This window comes from Pleurodeles waltl, chromosome 6 (assembly GCF_031143425.1).
Source record: "Pleurodeles waltl isolate 20211129_DDA chromosome 6, aPleWal1.hap1.20221129, whole genome shotgun sequence".
NCBI lineage: Eukaryota > Metazoa > Chordata > Amphibia > Caudata > Salamandridae > Pleurodeles > Pleurodeles waltl.
The window spans coordinates 1,376,296,239-1,376,308,923 of NC_090445.1; the positions used below are offsets into that span (position 1 = coordinate 1,376,296,239).

Below are 12,685 nucleotides of genomic sequence, written 5' to 3' on the forward strand. Positions count from 1 at the left end.
ATGTGTTGAATTGTAAAAATGTCAAACCAGCTAGACAATAATGTCATAGAATGTACTGCATAATTTGCTCTCAAACACCTAATATGCTGCATAATTTGCTATTCAATGGCAAATAATTTGCTTTTGTTTGTTGCATCGGTACTGCATGATTTGAATCTCTGTTGTACCATAAGTCCAGTAGTCCTGCTTATACTATAATTGAGTGGAAAGGGGTCCCCATACTGTAGATGGGAGATTTCCTAAGACTGCGAGGAGTCCTTGCGCTGTTGTAAGTGGAAGGTGCTTTTTTTTACTGTAGGGAGCTAGCTTTATTTATGCTGTAAATGGTGGATGTCTTTATGCTGTAAGGAGTTCAACAGAAAGTGGGAAGTGTGTTTATACATTACTCTCGTCGGTGTTCTTAAACTTATGAAAATAGTGATTCTTAAACCCCTCAGTAAACACTACCTTGAGCTGTAAAGCTGGCTCCAATGTAGTACGAAGGCTTTTTTGTAAGTACACTTTGTTGTAAAAGTGATATGAATGGGTGAACTCCCAAAATATTGAGATGGGAATATTGCTGGCATGCAATACTGTGACCTCAATTTCCAGGCCGAAATATTGACAGGTAAGTAAGTAGAGATTTTCTACACCTCACCCTACATCTATCGCCAAGGGGAAGAGACATGAAGATAAAAATAGTAAATCTGTACTTCTCCTTCCAGTCCTCCAGCTTCTGATACTTTGTACTTTTTTCGCTCCACGATATTCTGATTCCATAATATTCCATAGTATGATCTTGTGAATGAAAGTTATGTTTACGCACTTAATGGCTTTTTCCACGAAACTAATGTTCTTAGAGAAGTCATCCTGTGCACACTTAATAATACAAAAGTGCTGAAAGTAGGTTATGTGATACATGCATCTTTGTGTAGATGTGGATGTGGTTAGTGTAAGTTAAGGGGAATAAGCTTCATGGTTCTGGTATGGTGAACGTTATAATGTGCCTGTTTCATGGTACGTCATGTGTAGGAGGTTATAAAGAGCATGCTTTACAGTACACAATGTTTAGAGTAGGTTCCTATGCAATCCTTCCTTCATGTTTCCAATCTGGGGAGATTAGATCATGAAGTGCTGTCTTCAAGATGCAGGTATGAGTACTCCAGTAGGACATGCAAAGTACTTTCTGTGGGTCAGAAGTAGTAGGAGGAACTGTTAACCAGTGCTGATTTTATATTTCATTAATTCATACTATACTCACCAGACATGTGGTGTCTCCACACCGTTTCCTTCAGGTGTATTCCTAGGCTGCCTCTAACCCGTCTTCTCTCTCTCCCCAGGTTACCTGACGGTCACCATAGAGCCCCTTCCACCGGTGGTGGTTGGAGATGCAGTCACTCTCAAGTGCAACTTCAAGACTGATGGACGGATGCGAGAAATTGTGTGGTACAGGGTGAGTGACCCACCAACTGTGTCCCAGTCAGTAAACAGAGTTCCTTGAGCATTAGCCCCGCCGTCCACAGCAATATGGTCCTGATCCCTCCCCTACAACTACAGCACACAGACTCTGCCGATCCCCAACTGCACCTCCTCTATGGGCCATTTCTCACAACTGTGTTATAATCTTCAGTGACATTTCTGCAGATTACAACACAACCTTCACCCAAACTTAACCGAATTGTCCCATCACTGGTAATCACTCCATGATGGACATGGCTAAGCTAACCTAATGACACGATTCTGTTTTTCCTCAAATAAACATTATTATATACATATGGACATTATTCCCAGCAGCCACCCGACACTGAACCTGACGGTCCCAAATACTACAGAAGGATTAGTTGCCTTCCCCCAAATCTACTTTACACAGCAAATTAACATTCTCATCTTACTTCATCATGAACCTGCTATTTCAGTCAATGCACCAGACCAATAATACTTTGACAGCCCTCTAATACCCTTATTCTTTTTTACCACAATGCTTGTCATGGCATTTGATACAGCATTCACCCAACACGTTGCTTATAGTGTCTTTATTACAGACACCACAATGAGAGAATAAGGAGGCAGGTTCTACTTCGCTTAGGGGCAGGATGCATACTGTGACCTAGTGTCTATGCAAGGCTCCATTTTATAGAAGCATCAGAGGGAATTTGAAGGGAGTTTATTCTGTGTGACCATTACGTCTCTGGACTCTCTCTGAAATTATCTCCACCTTCCAAGAGGAGTTTATTCTTGACCGCCATTCAAGCCTTGACCTCTCCGTGGAGAAAGTGTGTAGCCAGGCTTTTCAAATGTGTACACATAAGTCATACACTGCATCCAGACCTCCATTGCTACTTGATTCTTCACCCTGCTTGACTCGCATCTCTCCTGTTTGACTCTACCCCACATGAGTAGCACCAACTCTTTCGCTATCACTGGTTCAAAATAACAGGTGGATGTTACCCCATCAAAGATCTAACGCTTACCGGGTGAAATACTTTTATCACCTCTTCTAAAGGTGCACCGTTGCATGTTCCTATTGTACACATTCATGAAAATATGTTTGGTAAAACAAACTTTATTCGAAATGAAATGGCAATGTGTAAAATGTTCTACCCTACCAACACCCTACCATAGATGGGCATAATTAAAAACGGACTTCTTTGCAGAGATTGAATCTTCAACATTTGCAATGGAGACTTCACAGCAGAAGCTCACACTCAGCTGGAATAGTTCCCATAGATCATTCCATTCCGGTACACACAGAAGGATGAGTTCCAATGGCTTACACTATCCATATAACACCCTGTCTACACATACACAGCTGCATAAGTTCCCATCCCAGCTGGGCGAGTTGCCCTACATCACATTTTCACTGACACAGTCAAGTGACTTCCTACACAACTAACGTACAGAGAGCTAGGTGAGCTCCTATGAATTCCAATGTTGGCTTGCACTCATTTATATACAGTTTTTGTAATCACACTAGTTGGTTTGACCAGAGCTGAATGAGTCTTAATAAATCACACCGTTCATTCGCAGGTAAGTGATTTCTCATGCATGCCACTATTGGCCTGAACATGACTGGATCTGTTTTTAATGGGTCACAGTGTTGGCTCCTACACAGCTTGAAAATCTCTAATAGATCCCACTGTTGCCTCAAACACTGCTATATGAGTTCTCACGGAGCATTGTTGGCTCATCACAGCTTGATGAGTTCCTATTGAGCAATTGTTGCCTCAAGCACAGCTGGACGAGTTCTCGCGGACCCACTCTTGGCTCATACACAGCTGGGTGAGTTCTCATGGAGCCTAATGTTGGCTTATACAAAGCTACACATGTTCTCATGGTGCCCATTGTGACCACATACACAGCTGGAAGAGTTCTCATAAGCACATTATTAGCTTATATACAGCTACATGGGTTCTATGGAGCCCATTGTTGCCTCATGCACAACTGAATTTAACAAGGAACCCATTGTTGCCTCATGCATAGCTGGATGAGTTCTCATGTAGCCCATTGTTGTGTTATGCCCAGCTGAACGAGTTCTCATGGAGCCCATTGTTGGCTCATCTACAGCTACATGAGTTCTGTGGAGCCCATTGTTGCCTCAGACACAGCTGAATTTTTCAAGGAACCCTGTGTTGCCTCAAGCACAGCTGGACGAGTTCTCGTGGACCCACTGTTGGCTCATACACAGCTGGGTGAGTTCTCATGGAGCCTAATGTTGGCTTATACAAAGCTACACACGTTCTCATGGTGCCCATTGTGACCACATACACAGCTGGATGAGTTCTCATGGAGCACATTATTAGCTTATATACAGCTACATGGGTTCTATGGAGCCCATTGTTGCCTCATGCACAACTGAATTTAACAAGGAACCCATTGTTGCCTCATGCATAGCTGGATGAGTTCTCATGTAGCCCATTGTTGTGTTATGCCCAGCTGAACGAGTTCTCAGGGAGCCCATTGTTGGCTCATCTACAGCTACATGAGTTCTGTGGAGCCCATTGTTGCCTCAGGCACAGCTGGATTTTTCAAGGAACCCTGTGTTGCCTCATGCATAGCTGGATGAGTTCTCATGTAGCCCATTGTTGTGTCATGCCCAGCTGAACGAGTTCTCATGGAGCCCATTGTTGGCTCATATACAGCTACATGAGTTCTGTGGAGCCCATTGTTGCCTCAGGCTCAGCTGAATTTCTCAAGGAACCCAGTGTTGCCTCATGCATAGTTGGATGAGTTCTCATGGAGCCCATTGTTGCGTTATACTCAGCTGAACGAGTTCTTATGGAGCCCATTGTTACCTACAGCTACACCAGTTCTCCTGGAGCTCACTGTTTCCTCGAGCACAGCTGGATGAGTTCTCATTGAGCCCATTGTTTCATCATATAGAGGTGGACGAGTTCTCATGGGCCCCATTATTGTCCCATACACCGCAATATGAGTTCTCATGGAGTTCATTGTTTCTTCGTGCACAACTGGATTTCTCATTAAGCCTATTGTTGGCCCATACAGAGCTACATGTGTTTTCACAAAGGCCATTGCATCTCAAACACAGCTGAATGAATTTTTACAAACACACCTCTCTTTTTCTCATAGAGTGATGTGTTTCCTTAGATGACATATCTACTCAGTGACAGGTCTCTGGTCTACAGACATAGGTAACTCTTGTTTTTTCCCCTATTTGACCAGGCTTCTTTAGTGCATGCATTCAGGGGCCGCAGTTTGTCTGCTGACGAGTGTGCGTGGTGTGCTCCCTTGATGAAGACGCAACATTGCAGGTCTTTCTCCAATTCTTAATACCTCTCATGGTAGACAAAGATACCATGTTTCTTTTTTTAATTTAGCTCAACAGCCTTTTTCACATCAAGCTGACTTAATTCACCATTAATTAGCCAAGGAGAGCAGGAGCTCCGTGAGCCAGAGAGGGCTGAGCTGGGATGTTCAGGGGCTCTGCAATAACTGCAAATCCAGGGACTTAAAATGCAAAATCCATGCCAAAGCCATTCACATTACATTTGCTCTTCGTAGATTAAGATGTTGCTAGGCCAAATATATTTCACAGTCTTGTACAGTATTAGGGCTTGCCTGTTGTTATCCTTTTCTTAGCTAATTTTGACAGTTGAGTAACCTGAAAATGTACGCGGGTGATCAGTCCCATTAGTGTTTGAATGATAACCTATATTGGTTTATAAATGTATTAATTTCCTTTCAGTTATATACTTATGTATGTATTTATTTGAATGTTTATACCAGTGTTTTCAAACCATTTGACTTCAGTGGACCCCCACATTATCATTACTGGAACCTGGGAACCCCCACTGAACCATTATTGGAATCCAGGGACCCCCACTGGGTCATTACTGAAAGCTGGGGACCTTACCTGTTAATATTATTTAATTTTTGGATCAGTCGCGGACTCCCTGAGGAGGCTTCGCTGACCTCCAGGGGTCCCCAGACCACAGGTTGGGAACCACTGGTTTATACTACTTGGACAGTTCAAAGGTAAGAAAGATTGCTTGGAGGGGAAACAAAAAGGCAGAAGGAAAGCACATTAGATGTGAATTAAAATTGTATTAATCTTAAGGTTACGGAGATACTTCCCCAGGTCTTACAGTGTTCTCCTAGGGGCACTTATAACCCAGAGTACAAAACTTCAAATGGTTCTAAACAAGAGTTTTAGGGCTTAAATTAACAAAGTCTTCAAAAAATCTAAAAAATTTCTACTTACATTTTTTCTTAATACATGTTTATTATAAGCTCAGAGATGTTCAGGCACACTCTACACACTTCACAAATGTGATATGCTTTAGAAGAAATACATGAAAAACTATACTGCAATCCAATCGCTGTGCCCATAGTGCTCAACATATATGTAATCATGAGTTATAGATGTATTTTATATGTGTTTTATTGTATTTTGTGCAACGATTTTAAGTAATCATGCAATAAAGTTACCTACCTACTGCAATTCAATATCTTACATGATATTGAAATTACAAATAACATTATGATGAATTAATATTATCACAATGACCCTGTTGTTTCCGTTGAAACAGAAATGACTTCAATTACCAGTAAATCACTAAATGAATCTACTGCTCATCAAAGTTCTTTAAAAATGACTCAAATTATTCTTTAACCTTACCATGAGGACTCCACGACTAGACAGTTTTAGAGCTCTAATTGCATAAGCAATTATACTTTCATACTTCAATTTAGCTTGGATTCTTACAGAATTTGTGTTCATCAAAGCAGTTCTTGCCACACCATAGTTCCTATCTCAGATGGCCATTGTGTTTATTTATAGGGGAGGGTGGAAAACTATTCTATTCTGCCCACAGAATTGGTGGAATTTTGGCCAATCCACGTACCTCTTGTAATTTAGAGTTGGAGACAAATTCTGACAATTATGGCGTGGTGGACTTTTTTCTCGCAAGCATCTCCAAAATAGTAAGTTGTCAAGCGCAAGTGAGTTTTGCGGTCCCCTAGAGTGATTTGCGGTCGCTAGGAGGTCATCTGGTGAGCCTTTTCTAACAAGGGCGGTTGCGACCATTTGCAGTCAGAAGGCTGCTGCTCGATGACAAAATCTGCTCAAGCGGCAGCACAATCAACTCAAGGAGCAGCACCCTCTGGTACACTACGTGGTGCCAATTGCATTGAAAAATCACAGAGCAAAAAGCATGACATGCCTATTCCCTCCCATTGACGGATCTCTACAGAATCTCAATGAGTTTTATGTAAAACCCGGAATTCCATTGAGTCTAGTTCTGCCTAACCCTATTTAACTACAGCAACATTACATAATGTATTATTTATTCCATTTTTGTAACTTTACAATGTGCTAAAGGATTCAGTGGAGAAGGCAAAACTATTACCAGTTTTCAAGTTAGATAGAATTCAGGGAAGGCAATTAAACCACGTGAACAATATAGTCCATCTAAACACATAAGCTCAGAGAGTGATCCAGAACACTCACAATACTCAAACCACACTTTATCCATGTTCCCTGGGCTTCACTTCAACATTTAATATGGTAGATCAAAGCCTTTTGTTGAAAAAGTTATATAAATTGAGCATTCTGGCCACTCAATTAAGGAGCCATCCAACACATACATTAGAAAATATGGGTATGCATAAAGGTGGGAAAAGATAAGAGAGTGACAAATAGAGTAAGTTCAAATCTTAACCGGAAGCCAGGGCTAGTCCCTGCCCCCCTACTGTTCACAGTGGACATAAGACAAACAACATGTACCACAAGAAACATTTCACCCAAACTGGGTGTCTTATATGGCCCTTGCTTTAGCATGCAGATGATATGGTTATCCTGTGTGTTACAACTCTTGGCCGATGCTTCCTTTACATTCTGAAAGAATATGATATAGGGAATAACTTGGTGGTTAACATTAAAAAAACAAAAAGGATGACAGGTCCACATACATCTTCAGCTGGAAGATGGGATGCAAAAGATACTAATGTAGGTTTTTATCACTGCCTATGGGATGGCAACACAGGTAGGTGGGCTCTAACCCACTTCTAAATGCCATGAAATTAGAATCCTCATTCTTGCAACTTGCTTTAAGAAGATTGCGTGCAAATTTAAAGAGACCCACAATTTTTTCCCTCATCAAATATATATGGTGCCTATGCTTCTTGTGGAAAATTAAGCATTGAGCAAGAAAAGGTTAACGAGCAAAGCTCTTCTTTGTGAAACCTTGTTCACCAGCCCAAAGTAGGTTAGAATTCAGCTTGATTAGTTTTTCTAACAACATTGGCATGCAGCCTGTGAACTACTGCTACCACCTCTGAGGAGCCACTGAGGGCTTAATTAAATGTTGTTACCGAAAGAAGATACTCATAAACCCTCAGGTGGCTCCTCCAGATGGTCCTCAAACCTGGACAAAATCGTATCCCAATTTAAAGTAATCGAAGAGTAAAATAGCATTCCCACATACGCCGGTTTTAAAACAGGGTGAAAGAAAATGTAAACTCCTTTCTTATGTGGATAGCCTGGAAATAGTTAGAAAGTACAAAGGGACTCAATTTACACTAAAGTCATCTATAATATTAAAGCCACAACGGTCCCTGCAGGCATACCTAATAACAGTATATGTGCCAAATTCTTGAAGTTTCATTTCTATCACCACACAAGTGAAAACATACAGGCAATGTGGCAAAATGAAAAGCATTAATTTAAGTGATGAAAGCTAACTAGTGGCAATGCATAAACTGTTTCTCAATTGATCTGCATCTGCTCTCCATTACTAATAGTTCAAAATGTTTACTGAGACTTTTTGGAGACACTAAAAGTATCACAGGATTTGGTGAAGTGATACTCTGGGCCTGAGTCTTCAATTCTTTCAGGTATCTCATACCAAATAAATGCTGCACAAGTTATTACATCCGGAATGGACAATATCTCGAGAACATGTGAAAACTGGGTCCATATATGCTTCTTCAACACCCTTCCAGTTGAATAGCATGTCCATTTACTCTGAAATTCATCACATGCCTTTTGCAGGTAATAAACTATAGAGGGGAAAGTGCTGTGTGTCAAGTGGGCAAACAGGGTAGGACAATTGTGGAGTACTGTAGTCTGCTCACTTTGTGTTGTAGAAAAGGAATAGGCTGGTCATCTCTCCCTGCAGCCCCTGCTTTGAGTCATCTGTAATTACTCCAAATGCCGATCCTCAAATGATGAAAATGAGATTACCAGGTCCAGTATTTGTGGACAATGTATTGCTCAGAAACAGAAACACCAGCCTACTGTAGTTGCCCAGAGAGTTATCCGCCCAAGATACGTCTCTAAGCGTCCTTTATATAACATAATAAAGTGGTGATAACTGATGATTTAAAGATTATCTATATCCAGATAGAGGGCCTGATTCTAACTTTGGAGGACGGTGTTAAACCGTCCCAAAAGTGGCGGATATACCACCTACCGTATTACGAGTTCCATAGGATATAATGGACTCGTAATACGGTAGGTGGTATATCCGCCACTTTTGGGACGGTTTAACACCGTCCTCCAAAGTTAGAATCAGGCCCAGAATGTTTAATACTGAATCTATGCCAGAGATTAATGAACTGAAAGGGGAAATATACAATTTTGTGTATTATGGTAGATAAATATATGCAAGTATTTTCAGAAATGTGTTATTGAGAAACCTGCACTTGTCATCTGAAAATGTGTATTTGCTTCTTTGGCCCAGAAAAAATACTAGCCAACCAAATCAGTTGCCTATGTGCCTTCCAGTTATAACAAGTGGGTAGTTTACCATTATTGCAAGATGAAAGGCATGCATTTGTTGAGGGATGTCTTGCAGAAAGGAGATTGAATGACCAAATTACATTTAAACAATGCTTAACGTACTATTCCTATTTGGGAAGGTCATCAATGATTTTTAAGGTTTTATTGGAACAAGAGTAAATGGAATTTTGTGTGTCTTCCCTTCGACCTTTCATCAACTCTGTGGTGCTTCACACAGGTTCTTTAACTGTAGTAGCTTATCTAAGAGAGGGGAATAAGGTTAATAAATTACTTGGATGATATAGTGATTATGGATCAGGAGAAGGCAGCAGGGGAGTTTTATACGGATACAGCAGTAAAGTTATTTGAAAGTCTGTTTTTTGTAGTGAACATCAAAACGTCAGTTTTGATTTCAAGTCAAGTGACTCAGGGCCTGATTCCGATATTGGTGGAGGGCTTACTTCATCACAATGGTGATGGATATCCCGCACCCCAAAATCTAAATTCCATTATATCCAGAGGGATTTAGATTTCAGTGGATGGGATATCCATCACTTTTGTGACGGTGTAAGCCCTCTGCAAATATTTAAATTAGGCCCTCAGTTTTTAAGGTTTCTGGTGGACATGGTGAATGGAATTTTTAAGCTTCAAAGGGACAAACTGGAGTGGATAAAATAGCAGCTACTGAAGATTTTGGAATAGAATCAAATTTCTTTAAGGATGTTGGCATACTGTGGAATTATTATGTTTCCAGGACCATTACCTTATTGTGCTTTACAGACACTGAAAGCAGGGGAGTTAAGAAGTGATTAGAAATACTTTCAGGATATTTCTCTGAATATAGAGGTAAGAGAGCAACTAACTTAGTGGTTGCAAATATATGGAGGCATGGAATGGGTGTGCAATTTTTTTTAAATAATCCAGATTTTATAATAGAATCGAATGCAAGCTTGAAAGGCTGGGGCACAAGATGTAGCTCTTTGAAAACAAGAGACTGTTGGTCGAAACAGGACAGCAGGATGCATATTATTAATTTAGAGTTATTGGCTGGATTTTTTGCCATTAAATATTTCACAGAATAGGCAATGTCTCAGCAGCGTAATATGTAAACAAGTTGAGTGGTCTATGATTAAAAAGTAAGGTGGACAAGTCCAAGATATTTTGGGATTATTGTCTAAAAAAAAAGGTATACATACAGACAGAGCACATTCTGGAATTGAAAAAAAGTCTAGCGCTTTGGTTTTCAAGGAACTTCAGGACCCAAGTGATTGAAGATTGGAGAGGGAAGTATTTCTGTAGCTAGAAATGATGCGGGGTCCATTTCATGTGGATCTTTTTGTGAGCAGGTTGAACCCTCAAATGTGCAGGTTTTTCAGGTAGTGCGTGGGTCCAGATTCATCAGAAGTAGATGCTCTCCTTCAGGGTTGGAGGGGTCTCTGTCCTTATGCATTTCCACTCTTAACAATGATTGCTGTGCAGTAATGATGATACACAAAATGGGAGTAATCTCCTTTATTGCCACTACACACTGCAGACCTTTAAAAGAATATAGAACACTTAAAAATTCCAAAGAACATGAAAAGACTTAACACCCGGCCATCTTCCTTCTTTTTTAATCTGACTGAGTATATAAGAAAACACTTGAACTTAAAATCCTTAAGCATGTCCATATGTCTGAAGCTCTTCAACAGCAAACATTAGACTTCCACACAAAAACACCCTCCTTTATCCTCCAAGGGCAAAATGTCCTACAGCATGGCATGACATCCACTAAACCTCCAACCAGGTTAAACATGAGCAAGAGCTTCAAGGAAACAATCAAACTTCCAAGGGAAGGGATAATATTAGCCTCATTGTCTTTAATAAATCCAGATGTTCTACCCACCAGGCTGTTGAAAATCTACATTGCATGGCAAGTCCTGGAGTCAAACATTATGCAAGTTGAAAGCTTAATAATCAAACAACTTGCAGCACTCTCAACAGGTCTGAAGTAAACACTTCTAAAGATTGCATCAGTAGACCAAACACCACACCTCAATATGTCCTGCAATGTACCACCAAACATAAACACATCAAAGCAGTACCACCCCCCCCAGAATGACCTCCAAATACACTTACTTCCACCCCAGCTCTTCTCACAAGTTTGAGGTTTCAGAAGGTGAGAAAACAGAGTATGAAACAGAGGTTTATGAAAAAAAGAAAATTTGAAGCCAGTGCAAATAAAAGGTAGATGTTTGGTTGAACAATGCTGTTATTGAATTCTATAATGTTGTAGAGGTCTGTGTTCTTTAAAGGGGCTGCTGTGTAGTGCAATCAAGAATATTGCGTAATATTAGCCCCATGTCTTTAATGAAGTCTAAAGTTTCTGTCCACCAGGCTGTGGGAAATCTACATTTTTCGTCTGCCTAATGCATTAGCATTCTAATAGCACTCATTGAGCTCTCATTAACATTTCTCACCATTCTGATTTCTCTTCATTGATATCATCTATAGCAGAAAATATTTTAATGCATAACGCCATGGCATCCTTCGAACATCTAGATAGTGTTTTTCATTGTCAGGGTCTATCTGTATTGTGATCATTCTTTTTTGACTCATGGTTTAATGAATAAGTCCTCTAGTATCTTTGATTTTTATGGTACCTTGATCCAAATGAGTGGAACGTGCACTCTTGATATATGGCAAAGTCAATCTGCAACACTTCATTCTTTTTAAATTCGACCATTACAATGTCTGTGATCTGTTTCTGCAACCTTAAAAAAAAAGATTTATGGTCCAGGGCACAAACCAGGGACCAGGGCACAAACCAGTCTGAGTGCAATTTGCACATGGTTGATTGTCGGCTAGGATTTGTAAAATAAGCCCTTAATGTGAAAATTTCCCAGCTGAATATATCAAGGCCATCAGCTGTGTATTTAATGTATGAGCAAATAGAGCATTGTTTGAGTTATAGAAATTGAAATGGTGGATGACATTCCAATAGTCGAGGTATTCCCTATTTTTGAGGTGTGCAACATTGGATTTCTCTTAGTTTGCCTACTTGATTTGCAGACAAATCATGTAGGCAAACTCTTGGAGGGTGCACAATTAGTCTCTGAATTATAATCCTCTATCAGGTGCAAAAGGGTGTTGCACCCAGATTGTGATATACAGAGCACCCACTAGAACTCACTGCATCTCACATCGGGTGCTGTGGATAAATAACCCTATGTTATTTAGGGACCATAAACCTCTGTTCCTGCATTTACATTCATTTCAACTGATTATTGTTAGGTCTGGCATATATTACACACTTAATTATAAGGACTTTATGTTAGCTTTCTTCATTCAGTGGTTGTCATTGTGCCATTCATATTTTACTTCCCACTTCACAATACAGCATGGAACAATAGGTCAGCCACTTCAGCCATTGCCTATCTTCACTATGAGTGACAGCATTTGGAGCACATCCACACACAAAGTTGTTCC

General features: G+C 40.3%; 1 protein-coding gene across 1 annotated transcript in view; it reads left to right on the top strand.

Moving 5' to 3' along the window:
• IGSF21 (immunoglobin superfamily member 21) overlaps positions 1–12,685 on the top strand; it is a 1,171,165-nt gene that overhangs the window by 350,953 nt on the left and 807,527 nt on the right. The window contains exon 2 of the mRNA XM_069240687.1: positions 1,320–1,432. Coding sequence (XP_069096788.1) covers positions 1,320–1,432 — 113 coding nt within the window. The remainder of the gene's footprint in view (positions 1–1,319; positions 1,433–12,685) is intronic.